Raw genomic sequence first — 26,977 nt, forward strand, 5'->3', positions numbered from 1 at the left:
TTTTTGGCAATCTAAATATGTATTTATTTCTCTTGGTTCCATCTGGTAGGGGGATTCTGTGGTTTTAACGAAAAAGGGTATAGTTTGGAGCGGAGGCACTGTGCACAGAAAATAGAGCAATACGGGAGCAGTCCAGCCACTCCACAGAAACAGCGGTCTGCGTTGCCAGCAACGGTCACAAAAAACCTACTCCTGGCGCAGCCCCCGCAGCCGCCACGCCAGCCGCCGCCGCTCGGCCCGCCCCCAATGCTCACTGGTTCTCAGCCCCGACGCCGGTCCCACGACCTCTTGCCTATTGGGCCAGACAGGACTGGGGCGGGGTGCGGAAGTGAGAGCTCGGCACTCCTGAGAGCCGCCTTCTGGAGCGAAGGGGGAGGGGCAGGAGGTGGGGCCGGGGGAGGGCTTCCCGAGGAGGGGGCGGCTATGGCAGCTGCGCGGAGGCAGCGGCGGCCGAGACAGAGCGCGCGCCCGGCTTTGAATGAGCGGGGCTGGGACTGAACCGGCGGAGCGCGAGCTCGAGGAGGCGACCGGCAGCGCGCGTGCGCGCGCCTTGTGCGCGCGCGCGGCTCGCGGCAGCTCGGAGCCTCCGCCGGGCGGGCGGGGAGGGGGAGGGGCAGGTGAGTGTGTGCGGCTCGCGCGCCCTCGAGGGGCTTCCCTCCGCCACCCCCTTCCCGACGGGACCCGGGTCTTGAGGAGGGGGGGCGGGGTTGTCCTCTGCTCTTCTCGGGTTAGCTCTCCTCTCTGCCCCGCACTTCCCGCCCTCCCACCTTCCTTTTCTTTCACCCGGTCTTCCCCCCAACCCAGGCCGACTGCCACTCTCGGAAACTGTTTCCGGGTCAGGGTGACCTTTGGGGTGAGGGACCTGCGACCCGGAGCGGGCCCCGGTCAAGCAGCCCTCACCATGCTTCTCCCGCGTGGGAGCCCGGCTGGCGGGGCCCCGGCCCAGCGTCTCCCCTCTCCCCAGATCTGCCCCCCAAGGGGAAATTTGCCCCTTCTTCCTGCCCTTCCTCTACAGGCCTTGCTCCTTCCCAGACAGATTTTTTCCAAAATCCAAATCCCAGCCCACTGGGCACCCACTTGGAGCAATTGAGAGCGTTTCACCGAACGCTGTACGTATGGCGTCGGATTGTGTAACCTGAAAACGCTGCTGTCGATTTTTGCATCTGTACAGTGGGTATGATTTCTTTTTTTTCCCATCAGTTAATTTCAGGTGGGTAATCTGAAGTTAAAGCATTTTAGTTTTGAAACTCGTTCCTTTTGAGCCTTTCAAGAGACTGTGCTCTGCCTTTGTAAGAGCCTCGGTGGTGTTCGAGGCTTTGAGTTGCCAGAACCGGTCCGGTGTTGAACTTTACCACCTGCTTTCACATTCTACTTCTTGTTCCCTTTATCTTGCCGCTGCTGAACTTTGGTTTTTCAAATTTGAGTGAGGTCAGGTGGTTTTATTTTTGGAGCCTTGGGATATACCGTAACCTACTTTAGAGAGTTACAAACTTAATTTGAGGATTTCTGTACTGTAGTGGATCGTATGGAGTTTAAGATTTTGGTATTAAGAAAATTCAGAACTGTCTTTTTAGAAATTCAGCAATTAATGACTTGTTTAGTGTGTGACAACATAGATTTTGGCTTGGCTTATTTAACGATTTATGACATAGTATGATACAGTGACTCTACAGAAAAGCAGTTTACATGGAATTACAGGGAGGAAAGGTACATTTAATCTTTCAGAGTCTAATGCAGCAGTCTTTTTTAATATTGTAGGTGAATCTTTTTCACTTGACATAGCCAAGCTGTCATTGCTGTTGATTTCCTAGAGAGATTATTTGTCCTTGATGCTTATCTCGGCTTTATCTCAGGTTTTTGTATTTTTGTATAGTAATTTTGAAGGAAATTTTAATTTTTAAATTGTATTAGCATTTCTCAGTCCTGGTAAGTAGTTTGAAGCAGTCAAAATGCAGGTAGCCTAAGATGTGTACTTCTCAGATTAGTGATCTAGAGAGCATTTCAAAAATCAACTGAGACATTGAGTGTCAAAGAGGTCTGTTAAATGGGATGTGGTGTGGGAAGAACCTTGGCTTTGGGGTCGGTCTCTTTAACTTCTGGGTGAGTGAATGTGAATTTTACTAGTAGTTGAGCCTCATCTACTAAATGGGATAGTGAAACTCACCTCCTTTGTCCTTAGGATTCCCGTGGGGCTATAGAAACAAAATAGATTGTCTCGAACTATACTGAGTGCTCAAGGAATGATAATTTCCCTTCCTTCAGCAAATATTTGAATACCTACCATGTGCTTGACATTGGCTGCTGCTGCTGCTAAGTCGCTTCAGTCGTGTCCGACCTAGAAATAACCAAACTGAGCAAAACTGATGGGACTCTACCTTCCTAGACCCTTGCATTGTCACTAGCTTTTAACACTTGAGCAACAAACAGCGTTTCTGTGTACTGGGTCAGTAGTATTTCCTATCACCCAGGGTAGTAGTATCTGTTACAGAGTAAATGCTTGAATTGGATTGGAACACTTAAGTAAACACAGGTCCCAAAGAATATTCCTGCCTTCAAATCAGTGTAATTGATAAAATAAAAAATGTTGCCTGATGTGGTTAACTTGATTGCATTTCCCCGCATTTCAGTTGCAGTTGGTCAGAAAATTTATCTTGAAAATTTTAATATCATCATTGAATTGCTAAATAGTTTATTGTTAGTCAGGTATTCTTGGTTTTTGAATTAAATAGACGTAGGTTTGAATCTAGATCATTGGGTGTGAAAACATAAGCTTACTCTTTATGCTTCAATTCTGTGAAAAAAGAACAATAATATCTATCTCATAAAATGGTTTTATGGGTTGAGAGAATACCTAGTGCTTGACATATGGTAGCTGATCAGTGAATATTAGTTTTTCTCTTATTAATTGTAAAAGCAAATTTTCCATAAAATGAAGATATTTTTAATTGCTAGGGAGAGAATTCTGTTCTGGTGTCAGTAATAGTCCCACTTGACAATTTACTATTGAAACAAAACTTTAAGTTTTATTCGTAGGTACCATTAGTCATTCACATTGACAAATACTTATTGAACAATGACACGTAGCAGTATTTATGGCAGGGTGATGACTGTTGTTACCAAAACTCCACATGAAACTTATTCTCAGATCTTCATTCATATAAATCCTGAGACTGACTCTTTGCCCCAGTCCTTAAATATTAAACATCTTCCTTCAAACATTCTGATAGAGGGTCTCCTCAACTCTTTCCCCCTTTCGCCCTAGTGCCACATGCTCTGCAGTTTCTTTCCTAGCTATCTTTTTTTGTTTATATTTTTTTCTGAAAATTCTAAATCTTCGTTTAGCAAGTTTGCTTTCTTTTGGTTGAGTTTAATCCTTGACAAATGAGCCTTAAAATGAAGCTTGTATTCATCATCTTAGTTGTTCAGGTTATTCTACTTGTATGGAAGCAATCAAATCTTTCTTCCAGGTCTTACTTTGCAAACAGTAACTGGCAAGGTAACATGAACAAGATCCTCACAGGAAGGACTGTGCTGGATGAATACAGTATATAGAAATAACTATGGTACAAAATGGAAAATATAGGTACAGTAAGGGAAAATACTGTAATTAAAACATTGCAGTAGTTCAGCAATAATAATGAAGGCTTATGCTAGGGAGACCTCAGTGGAAATAGGGAAGAATATGGGCAGTATTAGGAAACAGGATAAAATCTTTTTTGTAGTTGGCATATAAGGGGATAAGACAAAGGAGGAATCAAAGTTGTTGCGTTTTTGGAACCACTGTTGGGTGGTTTATCACTAGTAAACCACTGTTTGGAGATGTTTTTGGGAGAAATGTTTATAAGTTACTTGAACAGTGAGATTTTTAATATTTTTTTTTGTTCAATTTCTTTTAGAGTGACTGTTCTTTTCATCCTCTCAATTAGTAAACCAACTCCAGAAATTAATGACATTGACCATTGTTTCATGTACTTATTTACTATTGTGTATCTTCTTTGGTGAAGTGCCTATGCACAGCTTTCACTCATTTTTTAAAAATTAGGTTTTCTTACTGCATTTTGGGAGAGCCTTATATATTCTGGATACAAGTCCCTTATCAGATACATGCTTTGCAAAAGTTTTCTCCTAGTCTGTGGCTTGTCTTTATAGTCCCTTAACAGTGTCTTTGAATTATGTAAATTTTTAATTTTGATGAAGCTCAGTTTATCCATTTTTTTTTAATGGGTTGTACTTTTGGTGTCATTATCTAAAAATATCTTAACCCAGGTCACAAAGATTTTGTCTAATTTTGTTTCTCTAGCACTTTTGTAATTTTAGGTTTTATATTTACATCTGTGATCCATTTTTGAGTATTTTTTGTAAATGGCATGAAATATGGATTATAGTTCTTTGGGTTTTGGTGGCTTTTTTTTTTTTTTTTTGCATATGGATATCCAGTTTTTCCAGTACTTTTTGTCAAAAAAAAACTCTACTCCACTGAATGGCTTTTACATCTTCATAAATTTCAGTTCTTCATATTTTATGGGCCTATTTCTCTACCTTCCATTTGTTCCATTGATCTATCAATCTGTTTATCAGTCGACTGCAGTACTATACCATTTTGATTACTGCAGCTTTATAACATATCTTGGAATCATGTAGTATTAGCCCTAGATCCTTTATATTTCTGTATGAATCTTAGAATTAGTTTATTGAATTTTAGAGGGAAAAGTCTCCTGAGATTTTGATTGGGATTTCATTGACTCTGTAGTTCAATTTAGAGTGATTTGCTATCTTAATAATATCACGTCTTTGAGCCCTGAAAGATCTTTTTAAAAATTAATAAGGGTCTTTAAATTTCTCTCAGCAGTATTTTATAGTTTCTGATATATATGTTTTTCATTAGATTTGTCCCTAAGTACTTCATATTTTTTGTACTCTTACAAATTTCTTAAAATTTTAGTGGTTGTTTGTTGTTGCTACCATATAAAAATACTATTGATTATAGATTCCAATGAATTTTCTACATAGAGTATAGATAGGATTTTACTTCTTCCTTTACAATCTGAATGCCTTTTATTTTCTTTTCTTGCTCAGTTGCACTGGCCATACAGTGTTGAGCAGAAATGGCAAAAACAGATGTGCTGGTGGGAAGTAGCCAGTTTTTCACTGTTAAGTCTCAAGTTACTATAGGCTTTTCATAGGTGTCCTTGGTCAGGTTGAGAAAGTTCCCTTCTATTGCTAGTTGGTTGTGAGTTTTTAAGGAGTTTTGTGTCTGTGTTCATAAGATATTGGTCTTCAGTTTTCTTTTCTGGTAATGTCTTTGGTCTTGATTAGTATCAGTAATGTTAGACTCCAAGAGTGAATTAATAAATAATCCCTTCCCTTCAGTTTTCCGGCAGTTTGTATAGAACTGGCACTACTTCTTAAATATTTGATAGAATTCACTCATAAAATCATCTGGGCTTAGGGGATTTTTAAGTATCAATTCAATATCTTTAATAAATTTAGAGATTTTCAAATTATCTCTTTCTTCTTGCTGTGTTTTCATAACTTGTTTCTTTCAAAGAATTTGTCAATTTCAGCTTGTCAAATATAGGCCTAAAGTTATATTTTCTCAATATCCTCTTCATATTTGCAGACTCTGGTAATGTCACCTCTCTTCTGATATTGGCATAATTTGTTGTTAGGGATGTATGTTTTGGATTGTTATGTACTTTTGATTAACTGACCCCTTTATCATTATGAAATGAGCATTTTTATGCCTGCTAATAGTATTTCCGCTAAAAATCTACTCCCTGACATTGAAATGTTTTAACCTTCTTTGCTTTTCTTTTGAGTATTTTTTATCTCCTTTGTTGGCTTTTTGACTGTAACTGGACTTTACCCCTCAGAGAATGTGATTTAATAGATTTGCTGGTGGTGGGCCCATTTTTCAGTATTTCTTTAAATATGTGTGAGCCACTGGACTAGATGATCTCTGTAGTTCTAACTTGTTAACTGTGTGCTTTTAAGTTATTTGACCTCTCTTAATTTCCTCACCTTTAAAATGGGTGTAATGAAATGTATCTAGAAAAGGCAGAGGCACCAGAGATCAAATTGCCAACATCCGCTGGATCATGGAGAAAGCAAGAGAGTTTCAGAAAAACATCTATTTCTGCTTCATTGACTATGCCAAAGCCTTTGACTGTGTGGATCACAATAAACTGTGGAACATTCTGAAAGAGATGGGAATACCAGACCACCTGACCTGCCTCTTGAGAAACCTGTATGCAGGTCAGGAAGCAACAGTTAGAACCGGTCATGGAACAACAGACTGGTTCCAAATAGGAAAAGGAGTGCGTCAAGGTTGTATATTGTCACCTTGCTTATTTAACTTATATGTAGAGTACATCATGAGGAACGCTGGGCTGGAAGAAGCACAAGCTGGAATCAAGATTGCTGGGAGAAATATCAATAACCTCAGATATGCAGATGACACTACCCTTATGGCAGAAAGTGAAGAGGAACTCAAAAGCCTCTTGATGAAAGTGAAAGAGGAGAGTGAAAAGGTTGGCTTGAAGCTCAACATTCAGAAAACAAAGATCATGGCATCTGGTCCCATCACTTCATGGGAAATAGATGGAAAAACAGTGGAAACAGTGTCAGACTTTGTTTTTTTGGGCTCCAAAATCACTGCAGATGCTGATTGCAGCCATGAAATTAAAAGACGCTTGCTCCTTGGAAGGAAAGTTATGACCAACCTTGATAGTATATTAAAAAGCAGAGACATTACTTTGCCGACCAAGGTCCGTCTAGTCAAGGCAATGGTTTTTCCCGTGGTCATGTATGGATGTGAGAGTTGGACTGTGAAGAAAGCTGATCGCCGAAGAATCGATGCTTTTGAACTGTGGTGTTGGAGAAGACTCTTGAGAGTCCCTTATACTGCAAGGAGATCCAACCAGTCCATTCTAAAGGAGATCAATCCTGGATGTTCATTGGAGGGACTGATGCTAAAACTGAAACTCCAATACTTTGGCCACCTCATGAGACGAGTTGACTCACTGGAAAAGACTCTGATGCTGGGAAAGGTTGGGGGCGGGAGGAGAAGGGGACGACGGAGAATGAGATGGCTGGATGGCATCACCGACTCTGTGGACATGAGTTTGAGTGAACTCCGGGAGTTGGTGATGGACAGGGAGGCCTGGCGTGCTGTGATTCATGGGGTCGCGGAGAGTCGGACACGACTGAGCGACTGAACTGAACTGAACTGAACTGAATGAAATGTATCTAGAAGTTGAAAGTTTAAAAATATTTTGAATAGTATTACTATGTTCATATGATTCAAATTTCAGAAGATAAGGAAGACTTAGTACATTGTTTCATACTCGTTGATTTTTTACTAGAGAACAAATTATAAATAAATTGTAAATAAATATTTAAGTACAACTTAGAAAACCACTCTGAGAATATTTTGAAAAGTTTTTTTCCCTCAACTGTTGAAAACTCTTCAGAACTTTCTTGTCAATATGATTTACATTTTAATTTTTAAATTTACTGTGTTTTATTTGTGCTGTCCAAAGGAAAGTAAAAATATGTCTGATTTTTACAGTTCAAAATAGGACTTTTCAAGTTGACTTCAGAACATAAATATAGCTTATGAAATCACCCTAATGCATTTATTTTTGTGCCTTTTTCCACAGGTTTTGATTTCCATCATGGCTATCACACAGTTTCGGTTATTTAAAGTTTGTACCTGCCTAGCAACAGTATTCTCATTCCTAAAGAGATTAATATGCAGGTAAAGAAATTTTATGTTCAGATTGATCTGGTTACCTTCTTGCTAATTTCGGATACCTTCATAACTTCAAAAAGGCAGGGTATATTATATTTAAGCTAAATATCTTGATTGTAGTATTCATGCATTAATCTCTAGTATTTTAAAAAATATTTTCTCAGATTTTTTATATGTTTTTTCAGATCTAGAAAGTAGAGGTTCAGGTCTTTTCATCAGATTCTTGCATCTTCCATTAAAATAGCATTCTGTACTGTAGAATTTTAGAGATAAGCAAACCAACTTTCATATTATAATCATCATGAAGTTTTTATGTACATAATTGTTTTATTATCAGGATATTTTTAAGATGATTAGGTGGAATTAGGCGTAGGTATTTCTTTACATAGTACGTTATGAGTGTTAGGTTTATATTGGAAAAAGAAAAGTTTAACAGAAAAACGCCAAAGAAAATAGATTTTCTGATCTTTTAAATAATATTCCAGAATGTACAGGGAGTCCAGGCTAGGTAAGCCCTTCTGCTTCAGTAAGTCATTCAGAGACTTGAATTCCTTCTATTTTGTCTTTCTGCTGTACCCAAGAGATACAGTTCCTGAATGGTATGCCAGGGCACTTCAAGGCTCGCATTACACTCACAGGGGTACTGAAGGATACTCTAAATTTCTGACAAAACACACTGAATGTGATAATGTCTGTTGAATATTATACAGTCTGTTGGCTCAAGGTAGTTCACGTTTGTAGCATTAGATCCCGCAGTATTACTTTTGATGATGTTCTTGAATATTTGAGATAAGTTTTTGTTTACTTGTATTTGGAGTGACGTGTCTTTACAAAGCTAGGATTTTAGGTTGTAATTAAGAGCAAGCACTAAACCAGAATTAACATAGAACAGAAGCTGAAGCTGACAGAATCCAGTCTGATTCCAAGGCTTGAGAAGCTATACAGTATCCAGCAGGTACACACATTCTATTAGTAAAGAACGGTAGTTATTAAAGAATGAAATAAAAATGTTTTTTCTTTAATTTCATATGTGTTTTTTCCTAAGGGCCACTAAGCAGATAGGACATACATAAGTATTGTTTGGACCTATGTACTTAATCAGTGGAACTGTTAGGTATTTCTTTTGGCCTAGAGTACTGTGAAAAAAGCACCTACACAGTAAGAGTTGGATAGAGTAAAAGAGGAAATGGAGGGTAGTCAGCTCTCTGTTTTAGTGGATATGATTTAGAAAGTACACATAATTCTGTTCACAGCCTACTGTCCAGAGCTTAGGCACCTAGCTGCAAGGGAGGCTAGGAAATGTATTCTCTGACTAACGGGCCATTTTATAACTACTAAATCTCTGAGGATTAAATGGCACAGAATTTATTGTTAGAAGTCGCATGACCAGAAAATAACTAGGTTAAAGCAGGATGAGAATGGGTATTAATGCCAGAAGAGTAGAGGTTGAAATGAATACGTTGTTTTAACTGTGGTGATAAATTCTAGGTGTTTTTCTCTTTGCATTTGTTATTTCAAAAAATTTTTGTTGAATATAGGTTACTTTTAATATAAGATATTGGAACTTTCTATCATCTATAGAGTTTCCCTGGTATCTCAGTAGTAAAGAATCCACCTGCAGTGCAGGAGATGTGGGTTCCATCCCTGGGTGGGGAAGATCCCTGGAGTAGGAGATGGCAACCTGTTCCATTATTCTTGCCTGGGAAATTCCATGGACAGTGGAGCCTGGCGGGCTACAGTCCATGGGGATACAAAGAGTCAGACATGACTGACCCATACACATGCATTATCACTATAAATTTCTCTTGTCGGTGTAAGCATATTTAGGATTGATTGTATGTTCAGTTTTAAAGAAAACTGACCCTTTGTTAGAATAAGCCTTTCTTAATTGTCAGAAGGAACCTAGATCATGTGCTCTAAAATACAGGTTTACATCATAAATTTAGGAAGTAGACTATAATACTTTTTTATTCATCCTTTAAACAAATAGGATTTCTAAACTTAGCTGACTTTACCAACTAGGTCTAAGCAGGTGTTTCATAGATTATTTGACATGAAGCAAGTGGCTAATCATTTATAATAGCTATCATTTTTTAATGTCATTAAAAAGCAGGCACAGTCTCACGTCTAACTCTTTTAAATATGTCAGTTAAATCCTCACAACAACCTTGCAAAGGTCGGTTTGAATACCTGCCTTTTACAGATGAGGATACTGAGGCTCAGACATAAATAATTCTAACTAGATTCATAATTAATAGAAGTAACATTGAAAACCATGGTTTAAACAGATTCCATTGCCCATGCTCTTAACAACTCTATGACAATATCTATCTTGTTTAGTGTTCAGTTCAGTTCAGTCGCTCAGTCGTGTCCGACTCTTTGCGACCCCATGAATCACAGCACGCCAGGCCTCCCTGTCCATCACCAACTCTCAGAGTTCACCCAAACTCATGTCCATCGAGTCGGTGATGCCATCCAGCCATCTCACTCTCTGTCGTCCCCGTCTCATCCCACCCCCAATCCCTCCCAGCATCAGACTCTTTTCCATTGAGTCAACTCGTTGCATGAGGTGGCCAAAGTATTGCAGTTTCAGCTTTAGCATCAGTCCTTCCAATGAACACCCAGGATTGATCTCCTTTAGAATGGACTGGTTGGATCTCCTTGCAGTCCAAGGGACTCTCAAGAGTCTTCTCCAGCACCACAGTTCAAAAGCATCAATTCTTTGGCGATCAGCTTTCTTCACAGTCCAACTCTCACATCCATACATGACCACGGGAAAAACCATAGCCTTGACTAGACGGACCTTGGTTGGCAAAGTAATGTCTCTGCTTTTTAATATGCTATCTAGGTTGGTCATAACTTTCCTTCCAAGGAGTAAGTGTCTTAATTTCCTGGCTGCAGTCAGCATCTGCAGTGATTTTGGAGCCCAAAAAAATAAAGTCTGACACTGTTTCCACTGTTTCCCCATCTATTTCCCATGAAATGATGGGACCAGATGCCATGATCTTTGTTTTCTGAATGTTGAGCTTTAAGCCAACCTTTTCACTCTCCTCTTTCACTTTCATCAAGAGGCCTTTGAGTTCCTCTTCACTTTCACTAATCCTTGAAAGTTACTGGGTACAGTTTACAATTCAACCCAGAGATTTTCAAACTTTTTAATAGTTTAATAGTAATCTTAATAAGAAACCAACTATGTAAAACAAACAAAAGCCAGGCCACCCTGGTTAAGACAGCATAGGTATCCCAGAGCATCACCTACAGAACTCACAGAACTCTCAGGAGTGTGATTTGAAACCAGTTTCTGGTTTTGTTTTTGGCTTTATAGTCCTCCTGAGTTTGACTCTAATTCTGAATCCTAAGCCAAAAAGCAGTGTGATATTCTGGTCCAGTATTTAAAAACATTGAAAAGATATGTGATATATGCCTTTCTTTTCATATATTAATAAACAACTATTAATTATTCAAGTAAATAATTGATCTATAAGTCTTAAGTTACTATCTTTAGTGCTTTTACTTATTCTTGTTTTGGTGGTTTCTTGAAATAAATTATTTCATATTTTTGTTTTAGATCTGGTAGAGGACGGAAATTAAGTGGAGACCAAATAACTTTGCCAACTACAGTTGATTATTCATCAGTTCCCAAACAGGTAAAACTTTTTTTGTACGTTGAGTAAGTGTTCCCGAACCATATTTTTCAAACTGGGTTGCAAACCATTAATATGTCATGAAATTAATTTGATAGTCACAGTCAGGATTTTATTGTTTTATTGTTAAATTTCTTTATTCTAAAATTTTAACTTTATGCTTTATTTTCAATTTCTCTGCTGAGATTTTCTATTTTTTTCTTTGGTTTTAAGAGTGTTTGCTCTTGCTTATTGGAGCATTTTTGCAATAACGTATTTAAACCTTTAGATAATTCCATCATTTGTATCATCTTGGGGTTGGTGTCTGTCGCTTGACTTTTTCCATTCAAGTTGAGATTTGTTGATTATTTGTTTGCTGAATAATTTCAAGTTATTTCATGGATTTTTTGAATATTATGTTTGGGACTATATCTTGTTTAAATCCTATAAAGAATGTTATTATTTATTATTTTATCAGGCAATAAGCCTAGTTAGGGATGGATTGTAAGTTCCGGTCCTCTTTCTGTGGGCTGTAGTTCTAATGTCAGTTCAGTTTTCAAAGCATTTTCTTTTGCCTTGTTTGGTTGTTTTTATTTTAATGGTTGGAACAGAATGTCTAACTCACAGAGTGTTTCTTAACTTTTGATCTAGTTTTGCTATCTGGCATAAAATGTGTATTTTCCCATTGGTCAAAATTTTTTGAAAAAACCACTGTTTTAGAAAGCTCATTTTTGTAATGAATGATGAAATTTTTGACTGACAATACTGATCATTTAAATTTAGACAGATGTGGAAGAGTGGACTTCCTGGGATGAGGATGCACCCACAAGTGTCAAGATTGAAGGAGGGAATGGAAATGTGGCAACACAACAAAATGCTTTAGAACAACTGGAACCTGACTATTTTAAGGACATGACACCAACTATAAGGAAAACCCAGAAGGTGCGTTAAAGATGTGTGCTCTTGGAAGTTAAACTGTTAAACTGCTCTTCAGATTCCTATAATTAAAACTAGACAGTATACTTAGTATTTGGTAGAAAGCCTATTTCTCATTATCAGTTGTGTTTTCTGTCCTATTAGAGAAGTTTGTATACTCAGGTGAGCTGGCCTTAGATCTGGTAAATTGTACCCCCACGTCTTTTAAAATTATATCTAAGCGTTCATAGAAATCCTCCTGTATGTCAGATTCCAGACTCCAGTCTCTACTGTGGAGACTAAACTGAATAAGATGCGGTTCTAGCCTTAAAAGAATTCATAGTATAGTGATATCTACAAACCAATAATACTGATAGTATCCATTGTTTGTAACATTATCAAACTGATGCAAGGCTCTGAGAACTTAGAGTAATTGTGGTGGGTTTGCATAGTCATTCACACTTTATTTTATCCCTTTTGAATTGAATGTGGAGGTCACTTCAATATGCTGGGAATTGTTAGAAAAAGAACAATGGCTAAGAAGTTTTATTTCTTTTTATCAAAATAGTGCATGTACATTTAAAATTTATTTTTAAATTGAAGAGTATAGAAGAGCTTATAATGAAAAGCAATAGACTTCTACCCCATCATTCTTCAAACCTGTTCTACTAGATGCAGGCACTCAGAACTTTTTCTGTTTATCTGTATACAGTATTCTTATTTTGCTGTTCCTAGGCCAGTCACAGGTATTGTCTACCAACGTCACACTGTGGTAAATGGGGGTTTGTTTCATACCACCATTACACCCATTTCAAATAATGGAATGCTGTTATTCCAGTCTACCTCATCAGTCATCCTGCTGTTTCCAAAAAAAAAAAAAATTATTTTAAGTGCCATTTCTTATTCAGTCAAGCATAGAACTTGTTTCTTATGAATGTATTTCATAAAACGAGGACGCTGTTTATTCTGCATTTCTCTAATAGGGCTTTCACCCTCTTCTGCCTTCCAGCCAGTTTCAGCTGTGCATTTATTTCTAGATGTTCAAGGCTGATAACGTTGACATACTATAATCATAGTTGTTTTTATTGAGTTGTCCAAATGTCTCAGTGCCGAAAAGCATTAAGTTGTGTATTTTTCAAAGAGTTTTAAGTGAATTTCTTAGATGAATGCTTTCTGTTTCGAAAGTCTATTGCTGGTCTTAATTGGAACTTAGTATATTATAAGTAATACCTTAGTAAATTAGAATGAACGCACGTTTATGGTACAAAGCTAATAGAAAGAGTTTATGAAAGAGTTAATGTGCTTGAAAGAGTTAATGTGTTCATAGATAGCCACATGCTTAGAGAACTGGTTATACTTTTGGTAGGACAGTATACCCTATCCTACCAGAGGATACGCTATAAGAAAATATAGAACAGGAAAGAAAGGTAGAACATATTTTGAATAATTATCAAATGCTTTGGTCAGTTAATTCATTTGTCTCTTTTATTAGAGTGGTGTGTAAAATGTTTCCGTAATTCTATTTCAATTAATCTTTCAGATCATCATTAAGAAGCGAGAACCATTAAATTTTGGCATCCCAGATGGTAGCACAGGCTTCTCTAGTAGACTAGCAGCTACACAAGATATGCCTTTCATTCATCAATCTGTGAGTATGTTAATTGTATCTAGGCAAGAACTTTTCTTTTTCATTTCTATTTTCTTTAAGGAAAAATAAAAAAATTAAAATGACTTGAACATAGTATTTGTATGACTTTGAAACTGGTTTAGCAGATCAAGAGCAGTTGCCAGTCCTGTCCTTTTATGAGACTCTAAATTACATCAGATACTAAGATCAGAGTCCATTGCACACATAAAAGATGGAGACAAAATGTGAAAATATAAAAATATGACCTTTAAAGAGATTACTACTAAAATTTAACCTTAATAGCAGCTTGTTTTTAAGTAAATTAGGAATTGTTAAGTTAAAGACTTATATGTACATTTAAAGTGTGGTTTAACTTAAAATGGATTTGACTTAAATACAATACTTTTAAGGACAAAAGTAGTGAAGAAGGTATTTGTTTTCAACCTTGGAGGCCATCAGATTCATCTTCGAAATTTTTAAGACACATCACTGTCCAAACCCATCCCCAGCTTTTAAGTATTGATATGTTTTGATTATTTTATGCACAGCTTATTTTATGCAGTTATCTTATGCATTTAATTATTTCGTCACTAACTAAACTTTCCAGAATGAGCATTTTCATTGATTTGTGGAAGGAAAAAGTGAACTTAGAGGCCTGGCCTGGGGAATAGTGGAAGGTAGTGTGGCCCGCCTAATGGTGTTGGGTAAGACAGGCAAAAGGAAGCACAATACAAAAGTACTCCGATAAAGAGTAAATTTTTCCTGACTTGTCATTTTTGCCTGAGACCCAGACAGTAAGTGCCATTGAAGAGTCTAGAAAATTACTTGTGCTTAAAGGGAGATGACTGTACTAGGTTGAAAATGTAGGTTCTTCGAGTTTACCTCCCCAGCACAAGAGTAGTCCAGTCAAGCATCTCTCTTGTGTGGGATCAGCCTGTCTCTTCTCTTTCCCCCACACTCCTTCTTACTCAAGAGAGAGAGAAAGAGAAGATATATCCTATTCTTATTTTTTCCAAACTAAAGTAGGAGAAAGTAAAGGAAAAGTTGGGAAAGTAAAGGTAAAGTAAAGGAAAAGTTAGCATATTAAAGGAATATCCTTTAAAACATGAAACAGGAAGAAAGCTGGGCTTGCTAAGACTTGCGTATGGAAGGTCATGTGTCTCGGGAAGCCCCTTAGTTCCAGGCACACCAGGGGCAATGGTTGAATCCTGTAGAGGGTGTGATGAGAGAGTGCAGAAGACATATGGCAGTGATGAAGTCTGAGTTATGCTTCAAAATATATACTCTTCTTGACCACGGAGTGGAAAAAGGATGAAGCAAAGTTAGTCGCTCAGTCGTGTCTGACTCTCTGTGACCCCAGGGACCAGGGCTCGTCAGGCTCTTCTGTCTGTAGCATTCTCCAGGCAAGAATACTGGAGCGGGGTACCATTTCTCTTTCCGGGAGATCTTCCTGACCCAGGGATCGAACCCAGGTCTTCTGCACTCCAGACTGCAGGTAGACTCTACCGTGTAACCACCAGGGATAGCTCTTGACTCTTGTGATTTTATTTTGTTTTATTGTAGCCTGAATTAGGCGACTTAGATACCTGGCAGGAAAACACCAATGCTTGGGAAGAAGAAGAAGATGCGGCCTGGCAAGCCGAAGAAGTTCTGAGGTATTTGAGTAATATTTGCACTGCCGCCGGAGTAGAACTGGTTTTGTTCATGTTACATTGAAGGTCAAGAAAGAATCTTCTGCCGAATGTTATATTTTTCTTCCTTCTCATTTGAGCCTTAGATAATCTGGGATAGTTTTTTTTTGTATTTCAGACTACATGTGCTATTTTATATGATTAAAACCTCACAGAAACCAACAATTTAAAGCATTATAGATACAAAAGAATAATTTACTAACAAAGGAGATTGTCTACATACAGACACCATATTGTACTATATGCTTCATACTTCATTCCCTATAAAATATATCTCCTGAAATGTCCTGCTATGAAATGTGAGTCATGACGATATGTTAATGTTTTCTCTAGGTCAGAAATTATACCTTTAGTTTTATTTCCCCGTGGTCTACCGTAGTCCAGCACTGCTCATTCAAGTATAATAGTGAATAGCACCGCTGTGTTTTTCTGGTCGTGTCCAGTCATAGCTGCTGCATGCGGGATCTCTCCTTGCAGTGGTTGGACTTTGTTGCAGCACTTGGGCTTAGTTGCCCTGTGGCCTGTGGGATCTTAGTTCCCCGTGCATGTGTGCTTAGTCGCTAAGTTGTCTCCAGCTCTTTGTGATCCTAGGGACTGTAGCCTGTCAAGCTCCTCTGTCCACCATGGGATTTCCCAGGCAAGAATACTGGAGTGTGTTGCCATTTCCTTCTCCAGGGGATCTTCCCAACCCGGGATCAAACCCAAGTCTCCTGCATTGGCAGGCGGATTCTTAACCACTGGACCACCAGGGAAGTCCCCAGCACTGCTGTTTGAAAATAATCTGTGTTGCACTCTACGTTTGTCTGTGTGTTTGACCTGAGGAACTTGAAAGCCCTGAGGTGGATAACATAAGTCATAATACTTACTGCCTGCTCTACAGAAGATACTTTTTCTGGAGGTTTACAAGTTTGTTTTTGTTGGTTATGTTCTTTTTTCTTTGTTTTTGTGAGCAGTAAACTTAATTCTTGCTACTACCACATTAAATCAAAGAGTAAAAAGAAAATTTACCTTGGGAGTTTGTGACTGTTACCACTGATAAAAGCTCTATGTAAATGTATCTGAATTACTTTTGCGTTTTAAAGATGATAAATATAGCAGTATGTTTTCTTCAAATATGATTTTTTATAATTGGGATAGGAAATGAATTACCCTTATCTGACCATCTTAAACGATTCTTGGGGTTGCAAAGAGTCAGACACTACTGAGCGACTGAACTGAACTGACTGACTGACCATCTTAAAACAACTGATTTCATTTTTGTATTTTCCTTTCTGGTGTTTACCAATAAATTGTAATTACCTTGAGTGCCAGCAGAGGGTGCAGTTAAATAACTGAGTTAAGACTGACTTTTTTGTCTTGTCTGTACTTTTTTCAGCAATTTTTTTTTTAAACAGAAGGAAGTCACATAAAAGTCAGTAAAGATGTGAGGTTTAAATATTTAGTTCCTGTTTGATAATCATTCAGTATAAAGGAAACAGTTTTAAAATTGTAAACAGCAACATTTATGTTCCATGAATTGTCAAAAAAAGATGTCACTTTTAAAAATTCTATCTCTTTTGGATATATCATAGAAGTCTGAGTATTTTTAGGACATTTTGGAATTGGGATTCTAGTGATGATTGGTTTATCAACCACAAGGATGAAGAAAGGGGCTATTCATTTTGAATCCAATTATCTTAATGACAGCACTGTAGAGTTTATGAATTCACTGATCATAGCTGAACATTCACGGTATAAAAACCATCTCTTCTTCACCCTGTCATCTTGCACCCTGAACAAAACAAGACAAAAAACCCCCGCAAACTCTGTGCTTTTTGAAACGACAGCTTGGGAGGCGGAGACTATTAGTCAGTAATAGACATGCTTCATGCTGCAAGTTGCATAAGTAGAGCCAAAGACACCTGGAGGCTTCCATATGTTGTTACCAGCCCCAGGAGAACACTGAGAATTTTAAAAGTGTATCCATAATCCATGGCTTCTAACCTAGCCTGTTTCCCATTGCTACTTTAAATACTACCAGTACTATGATCAGTATCATTAAGGAAAAAGATTCTGGTACTTTAGTCATTCCAGACATGTATCTGGACAAGAAAAATATATTTTGTCAGCAGAAATGTCCAAGTTGCCTCTGGTACCAGGGAGATTAATTGTTGATGCTTATATTTTGGCTTGTAACTAGGTCAGAGCTGGATTATCTTATTTGTTTGTAACCTAGCAAGCCTTTCATAATTCTTTTTCTTTTTTCTGCCACTGACATTTTGATGTTTTTAGTGAGTAGTATCAGTTTTGCTTGAAAGTGTACAGAGCTAGTGAAAAGTAGATTTTTAAAAACTATTCTTTTGAAATTTTAATTAGTTGGTGGTGATGGTCAAAATGTTGCCTAAAATAAGTCTCTCTACTTTGTTGAATTTTGGTCATCCATACCTCTGCTTATTCCCATTTATAAGTATGATTGAGAATTATATGTATACCTTTCACTCACTCTAGCCAGCTTTGAGCTGTCCCGTGTGTGGGTAATCCACGTTAGATCTTCTTGTATATAACCCAGTGCTGCCTGTCCTGTGTCCTACAGCTTCCTGCCTCAGCCTTGCATGCTTCTTGACTTACTTTCTCAGACCCTAAGCTGTCAGATCCAGGATCTGAAGGATCCAACTTCTGTTCTCCTGTCTCCTATTTCATTACCCTACTCCTATCCCCACTTTCCATACAAGTCAGTCAATAAAGATAGAGCACTTATACGTGGAATCTAAACTATGACACAGGGACTTCCCTGGCGGTCCCAAGGGCAATACTTTGGCTTCCTGTGTAGGGATGCGGGTTCGATGTGGCCAAAAAACCAAAATTCAAAGCAAGCAATGTTGTAACAAATTCAGTAAAGACTTTAAAAGTGGTACACATCAAAAAATCATTAAAAAAATAAAATATGACACAAATGAACCCATCTACGAAGCAGAAACAGACTCACAGATATAAAGAACAGACTTGTGGTGCTGAGGTGGGGTGGGTGGTGGGCGTGTGGATCGGGAGTTTGGGATCAGCAGATGGAAACTATTATATATAGAATGGGTAAACAATAGGGTCCCACTGTATAGCACAGACTACATTCAGTATCCTGTGATAAACCATAATGGAAAAGAATATTAAAAAGAATATATATATGTGTGTATGTGTAACTAAATCACTTTGCTGAACTGTAGAAATTAACAACATTGTAAATCAACTATAGTTCAATTAAAAAAATCAGTAAAGATAGAAGTGTTTAGTGGTTCTATATCAGTGGAGTTAGGGAGGGGCTGGGGGAAGGCACTTCATAAAGTGTATTTATTAAATTTCTACCATTCTGTCCCTTCATAAGTGAAGTGAAAGTCGCTAAGTCGTGTCTCACTCTTTGCGACCCCATGGCCTATACAGTCCATGGAATTCTATAGGTCAGAATACTGCAGTGGGTTGCCTTTTCCTTCTCCAGGGGATCTTCCCAACCCAGGAATCAAACCCAGGTCTCCCGCATTGCAGGTAGATTCTTTACCAACTGAGCTATGAGGGAGCTATGAGCTATTAGTAGAGCTAGTTAAATTTTAGTACTTTGAGTTCTAGCTTCTATTTGGAAGGTATGTCTTTGCATTTTCTTTTTGCATCGTGCTCTGTACATCTGTGTTCTTGATATCCTTCAGCTGACAAACTTTTAACTATTATCATAGCAGGATATTTAATCCTACATATCAAGCTTTTCTCAAAAGGAGTTGTGGTCCAATGGAAATAGTGTTTTAGTGAAAATAATCTGAAGAAAAGGAGTCAGGAGATATAGGTTCTTAGCCTTATACTTAATCTTATGACTTTGGCCATTTTACTTAGCCTGAATGCCCCGTTTTAGTTATTCTCAAAACAGAGATAATACCTTTTTTATTTTGTAAGTCATATTTTAAGGATTAAAAGAAGTCCTATTTTGAAAATCCTTGAAATTTTCAAAGCAGTGAGAAGAATGAAGACTTTTTAAACTTACATTTGATGGTAGTAGAAGGGAAGTGCTGTTTCTTTCTGGACCTTATTTGCCATTTTACCTGTGTAGTGTTCTGTAATGGAGAAGGCAATGGCACCCCACTCCAGTACTCTTGCCTGGAAAATCCCATGGATGGAGGAGCCTGGTAGGCTGCAGTCCATGGGGTCGCTGAGAGTCGGACATGACTGAGCGACTTCACTTTCACTTTTCACTTTCATGCATTGGAGAAGGAAATGGCAACCCACTCCAGTGTTCTTGCCTGGAGAATCCCAGGGACGGGGGAGCCTGGTGGGCTGCCATCTTTGAGGTTGCACAGAGTCGGACACAACTGAAGCAACTTAGCAGCAGCAGCAGTGTTCTCTAAAAGTAAAAAATATGCTTCTTTTCAGGCAGCAGAAGATAGCAGACAGAGAAAAGAGAGCAGCAGAACAACAAAGGAAGAAAATGGAAAAGGAAGCACAGCGGCTAATGAAGAAGGAACAAAATAAAATTGGTGTGAAACTTTCATAACAAATGTTCTTCAGATGTCATAGTGCCAGTGGGAGAAATGCGAGCTCTACAACCCAAGCAGCATTTGTATGGAGCCAAGAGTATTTTCAGAATACAAATACCCTGCTTGATTTTAATGCATTCATCAGCCAGCCAGGACACCAGGATTCTCTCAAAATCCCCTGAACTCTTAGTGATTGAGACTCAGAGAACAAAAAAAGACTTATGAGACAATTTTCTTCAATGTGTTCCAAGTGTAAGACAATTCTTTGTGGTAGAGAAATTATTACAAATGGAATATATCGGTACCTCTTCAAGCTAGTGTTTCTAGCTAATTCAATGGGTGTAAATAATTCTATGATGGGAAAGAATTCTGCTGTCTATAGTGCTTTCCTTCAATGTGCATAATGTTAAAATAAATAATTTTAAATATTCGTTTGTTTCCATGATTACCCAACCTAAGTCAGACAGACTTGCAGGGCTTTAACCTTATTTCTGTTGTCAGAAGCTGGTGTTGGCATATATTTGCTCTGACTTGAACTGGCATTCATTAAGGCATCTGGTCATTTCAGTTTTCAAGAAAATGACATTAAATGCAATAATTTTATTTATCACAAACATTTTATACATCATTGTTTTCTTTTAGATGGTGTTGTAATGTTTTACTTATTTGTAATTTATATTGCATGTATAAACATACTGAAAATCAGCTAAAATGGCAAATTTGTTTTACATTATTTGTGAGTTTTAAAAGCTAGTATTTGTAGTTTTTCCCTGTCATTGTAGATTTTAAGATGTTATGGTATCTTTTAGCTCCTCTCTGCCAAAAGCCATTAATTTACAAATGCATAAAGCCTTCAGTTCTACTGTTTCAAAGCTTTTAGATGATGTCTGTATCAGTTTTGTATAATACGACATAATGCAAGTTACCTATGTTGTTGACTAAGGTAACGTTGATTTATTAAGCCAAGATAGGAATAATAATACTTCTATTTTTGGATGTTGACAAGCTCCAAAATAGTTTTCAGGAAATAGATATAGACTGTGTTCATAGGGAAAAATGTAGATTTGATAGTTTAAAATCTCATTAATTTTGTCTCCCCTATTAAAATACATCCAGCCTGACCTTCTTTGGCTTTGGAATTTAAGATTTTTACTTTCTTAAAAGTTACTGCCCAAAATTAACATTTTGTGAGTTTTTAAATGTCATAAATACAGGCCAAATACTGCTAATTCTTTGGAATTTAAAGTGATATTTCATAGTAAAATCACAAACTATATGATAATAAACTCCTTAAGTTCTTAGCGTAAGAACAGTTGTTTTTTTATTTTCCTAAAAATTTTATTGGAGTACTGTTGATTTACAATGTTGTGTAAGTTTCAGATGTACAGCAAAGTGAAATCGGTTGAAATTTAACTTTGGTAAAAAGCTTCCTGTTATAGCCCCAAGCTATATATTTTCAGTTATGGTTATTAGAGAGTTTTTGCCAGTGAACTCCCAATTAAATAGAATTAGACTCAAATTTGTAATAATAAATGAATTATTTTATGTCCTTTGTATTTATTTATTTTTAGTTATTATGGGACTGCTACATGATTTCTCTAAATTGGAGGTTCATAAAGGCTAATTTTCCTTTAGTACAATTGGTTTTTACTGCTTTTCCCCAGAGTGGACAAGTATTGAAGTCTGCTTTGGTCGTGATTTTCATGTGTGACATTTTTTTTGTTTGATTTTTAAATTTTTATTTAGAAGTAAAGAGTGGATAGAATCACAGTCTATATGATTAATTAGGAAGAAAGAGATTTTTCTCATGGAAAGAATAGATTGAATTCTTGTATTTTTTGACCTCTGTTGGTGTAAACTAGATTCCTGTATTAATAAACTGGGTATATTGTCCCAACAGAAGTCAGACATATGATAAGCCCTTTATAGTAGCAAACTGGTTCCTTTAGCTTCTAAATTTATGGTTTCTGTTTTTGTTTCCTTAATTTTAGCAAAGGAGTATCAGTTTTAAGAGCTTATTAGTAAAAAAGTTAAAAATTCAGGATTCATCCTCTAGTTGAATCCTGGCTCTGTTTTAGTGGCATCTTTGAGTCAATACTCAGCATCTGAATTCTTCATTTTCGACATGCACTTGCCAGGGCAGTGACCATTCCTGGATGAAGATTGGTGCTTGGGAAGCAGGTGGTAGCTATGGAAACTGGCATCTGGATTGATCTTCAGCACCACTCTACAAGCTACTACAACAGGATAAATCTAATAGCAGCTAAAATGTTCCAAAAAGCCGAAATTTTGTCATTATAGGTGTACCTTGTTTTATTACAAGGTCCCTTGTTATATTTTATTGTGCTTTGCAGATAGTGTATTTTTAACAAATTGAAGTCTTGTGGCAACCCTGTGCTGAACAACTTTTATCAGCACCATTCTTCCAACAGCCTTTGCTCACTTCTTTTACATTTCGGTATTTTCACAATATTTCAAACTGTTTCATTATTATATTTGTTATGGTGTTTTAGGGTTGTGAACCACACCCATATAAGACAGCAAATTTAGTGGATTAATGTGTGTGTTCTGCCTGCTTTACCAACTAGCCCTTCCACTGCCTTTCTCCCTCTCCTTCCACCTCCCTATTTCCTGAGACACAAGAATATTGAAACTAGGCAAATTTAAAACTCTACAATGGCTTCTCTGTAGTGTTCAAGACGAAGAGTCACACAACTCTTTCTCTAAATCAAAAAGCTAGAAATTATTTTAGTCATGAGAAACACCCACTGAAAGCTGAGATAGGCCAAAACTAGGCCTCCTTGTGCCTAACAGCCAAGTTGTAAAGAAGATGGTGGGTCCATGAAGAGTTTATTTTAGTAGCTAGTTATTTGTTTTTCTCATTTACACAGATTTTAAAAATTTTAAGTTGCTCTCCCCTCATATCAAAGACAGCTATTTTCCTTTGTGTCATTTACTTCCATTTTCTTTAATGCACCCAAGGCTGCTCCAAGTTTGTATCAACAGCTAGTAACAGTTTCTGTTTACTTGGCTTTCTGCCTGTTATCTTCAGTGTCCGTTTGTCATGGCCATTGGACTGCTCAGTAACCAGAGTAAGTTTCTAAAGTATCAGATGCTTTTTCACCAGAAGCCTCAATCTCCTAGGGCTGGAAACAGACACTTTTCTAGGAGCCTGCTTGTCATACACCCCATACAACAGATTTCTACCCTTGCAGAGCTGCTGTGGACACTGCTAATCACAAGCTGGAGTGTTACAGAGAAACTCTCGCCAGAAGTCTGTGGTCTTCCAAGTCAATCTCCACCTTCCCATCAGGGAACTTCCTTGGCTGTTTCTGCAAGGACTTTGCCTATTTACTGCTCTGATCACATCCGTTTCGAGAGCTGCTCAGAGTTCTCCAGCTGCTGTAGAGATGCAGCAGTGTTAAAGTGCCTGCAGTTGCAAATCTTTTAAATGGAGGTGTTGGTATTAAGGATTAACTGAGACAGTGTTCAGTATAGTGTCTGATGCACACATAACAGGTGCTCAGCAATGGTAGGTGTTGTGGGCTCCTATACACACTTCTTTATGAGTCCCTGCACACACTTCTTCCTCACGGGATCCTGTGCACACCTCCCGTATATTACACCACCCATTGATGTTGCAGCCCTTTCCCTGAGCAGAGTGGGGAAAGTTGACTGATCTTAACTAAGTTCATTTTTACACACCTTTAAGTCGAACTATAATAAGAGGAAAGATTTACTTGGTGCTCGGCACCACCTAAGAATTTGAACTATCAGTGAATGACTCCTCGTAATCCAGGGAGGTGAACATTATCCCCACTACATGTGTAAGGAAACAAGCTTAGAAAGGCATTGTGTGCCAGCTTAATTTAAAAGAAAACAGTAAGCTTTGAGAGCAGGTTTTTTAGTGGTTAGTCAACGTTCTAAGTGGACTATGATTTCCAAAGCCTCTCTTCTCTTGATGAAACTGAGCTGCCGAGGAGTGAGCTTTTAGGAATTCCTCTCTAGTTCTTAAATGGTGCTAGTGGCAAGAACCTGCCTGCCAATGCAGGAGGTGTAAGAGACACGGATTCTAGCCCTAGGTTGGGAAGATTCCATGGAGGAGGGCATGACAACCCACTCCAGTAATCTTGCCTGAAAAATCCCATGGATAAAGAAGCCTGGCAGGCTACAGTCCATGGGGTCACAAAGAGTCGTACACGACTGAGACACAGCACCGCACAGCACAGTGTGAAAATTATTAAGACTGCTTTCATTTTGCATTTTCTCCATACAAAACCAAGTCAGAAATAATATGCTGGTTCAGAAAAATTAAACGTCAGTTTAAAATGCCAGCACCTATTGTTTACTGTAGAAAGGGAGGCTACCAAGCCATTTCAAACTCTGTTAACTATTTGATTGCAAGAAAGGAGAGGAAGGATCTTATTCACCATCAAATTATAGAAATATTGCTGTTATTAATGGCTTTCATATTCTAGTCTATTAAAGCTACTGTCTAGCAAAATTTTAATTTTTCAGTTATTCAAATAGCTTTGATCAGAATTGATAACTTTCAAGGAACAAGAGTGAAAATATCTCTGAAGGTGAGTCAGGTAAGATTGCCACAGGGAGCAACTCTGGGGCCACGAGGAGAAAAGCTCTGATATCTGCCTTTACAGGGGAGCCTGGGCTTCTCTGGTGGCTCAGGTGGTAAAGAATATGCCTGCAATGCGGAAGACCTGAGTTCCATCCCTGGGTGGGGAAGGTCCCCTAGAGAAGGGAAAGGCAACCCACTCCAGTATTCTCGCCTGGAGAATTCCATGGACAGAGGAGCCTGGCAGACTATAGTCCGTGGGGCCGCAAACAGACTGACATGACTGAGTGACTAACACACACAGACACAAGGGAGCCTGGACTGTGGGTTTTACATCGTCATTTCACATCCATAATCCCAGATGCCTCCATGGCCTCTGTAGATGGAATGAGAGATCCTCTTCCGAGTCAAATCAACAGAGAGTGGCCAACAAAGTTCTGTGAGAAATGGTTAGAAAACATCTCCATCAAGCATTCATTTGTTTAGGACAGTAGAGGATGGAGTCCTTCAGCATTATCCAGAGTACTTACTCTTCCAACAAACTGAGAGTTACCACCAGGAGCTCTTACAAGAACCGGCAGTTTTCAAAGAACTGGTATATGGTGAACTGGCTTTCAAACTGTTCTCAGAGATGACCCTGGAACCACTGCAGGAGATGAGAGACAGGCAAATGGGAGGTCTCCAGACCTGGTGTCCTGTTCCCAGATCTGCACCTTTATGTGTTCTGTGTATTAGGCTTTTTAATGTTGAAAAATTATTTTGAGAGAGATGTGCCATGCCTTTTACAGAACTTAAACACTGCTGAAATAGTCCAGTATTTTAACACAAACTCTTTTGAGTAGCATTGAAACCTTTTTTTTAATTTTAAAATTCTTTGAAATCATTATATAACAATTAGTTACCACAATCATCTGAGGGAGAATCAGTGGTCAAAGGAGCCTGTCTTCCTGTGGTTTAAAAATAACTACCTGACTTACTTCACTCTGTAAAATAGGATCTGGGATCATTGTAAAGCAATTATCCTCCAGGGAAGAGGGCAGGGAAACTACCTGATAGAAACTTGTTGTATTCTATTTGGATTTCTAATTGATTTTTCAGGACCATTGGGAGTTTGTTGACATTCTTTCAAGACTTGATTTCTGTAAACTGCTGTTTTTAATGGCCCAGGTTACTGCTTCATTGTACACATTTTGCCTGGCAAGACTGGGAATAAGTGAATTTTGTAAAAGAGCTCACTGAGCCAAAATGGAAGTCAGAAGCCACCCCAAAACTTTTAAATGAAAAATCCTCAAGAGAAAAACATATCAGACCCAACCACTACTAAGGCAGGGCCTTAGTAGTCTAACACAAATCAGAATTCCTTTTTCTTCTGCCACAAATGTCAGAAACGCTTGGCATCTGAGTGTATTCCTTTTTTTTTTTTTTCCTCCTTTTTGAAAAGCTCAATTTGGAAAAGTCAGCCTATCCCTTTGGGAAAAATCTTTTCTTGTAAATTGGAATGTTTGCACACAAAACTGTAGGAAATGTTTAACATTTGCTTTGATGGGACAGCAGTTTGTTCAGTGGAGTAGAATTGTTCTTTTTCCATTTTCCTGTCTGTTTGTACATCACAGGCACCCAAATTATGGAAAGCAACTTTGAGGCGCTTCTTTCTATGCGGTCAGATGATCCTGTCCACAAAACCAGCCAACGCCTTGGACTTCCGAAACGCAGGCTATGTTCCATCTTTTATTTACTCTGAGGGACTCCTTTGTAAGAGACTTTGTTCTGAATAAAAGCAGTAATTTTCCACAGACTATACGTAGTGAAACCCTGGGAGAGGAGGAGGAGATGGTGGAGGAAGGCAGTGGGGAGGAAAAGAAAAATGGAATAACCCAAATAACTCCTCTGAGTTCTCCTGCTTTACCTTTGCACAAATTTGTTTCCATGTGTATAACACATGTTGTGCAGTGTCCAGTGTTTCAATGAATTAACTTTCTGTGAGTCTTCTGGTTTACATTTTGAAAAGATACAGGTCATTAAGACAACAAAGCAAGTTGCTGTTTGTGATCAGCTGCCTCCAATGTGATGATCAACATAAACGTTTGTGGTTCATGGAGAAATCTCCTTCACCAGAACCCATCTTGCCATCCATCTTGAACTGATGAAGTAGAACAGTGCTGATTTTATGTGGCTCCATTCGTTTCTGTAGCAACACGTGGATACCAAAAGCACGTTTGTAATTTTTCTTAAAAATGCTTAACTTGGCAACGATGAAAAATAAACAACACAGGGAGGGACTGTCAGGAAGATGGCCGTATCTAAG

At 38.2% G+C, this 26,977-nt stretch overlaps 1 protein-coding gene across 2 annotated transcripts; it reads left to right on the plus strand.

The window, feature by feature from the left end:
• Positions 1-744: 744 nt before the first annotated feature.
• Positions 745-26,447, plus strand: EBAG9 (estrogen receptor binding site associated antigen 9). 2 transcript variants are annotated; one of them, XM_088844761.1, is made up of 8 exons: positions 745-1,210; positions 7,662-7,759; positions 11,322-11,400; positions 12,160-12,318; positions 13,832-13,939; positions 15,482-15,573; positions 25,771-25,813; positions 26,286-26,447. In XM_088844761.1, exons 2-8 carry the CDS (start codon positions 7,677-7,679, stop codon positions 26,445-26,447), a joined length of 726 nt encoding a protein of 241 aa, XP_088700887.1. In that variant the 5' UTR covers positions 745-1,210; positions 7,662-7,676. The 2 variants fall into 2 exon arrangements, with proteins under 2 accessions (XP_088700887.1, XP_055288420.1); XM_055432445.2 differs by lacking the exons at positions 25,771-25,813; positions 26,286-26,447 and adding an exon at positions 19,996-21,644 and having other exon boundaries at positions 777-1,210.
• The last annotated feature ends 530 nt before the right edge of the window (positions 26,448-26,977 follow it).

Source organism: Moschus berezovskii, chromosome 16, assembly GCF_049115385.1.
Source record: "Moschus berezovskii isolate FMDL1 chromosome 16, NW_MosBer_1.0, whole genome shotgun sequence".
NCBI classification, from domain to species: Eukaryota; Metazoa; Chordata; class Mammalia; order Artiodactyla; family Moschidae; genus Moschus; species Moschus berezovskii.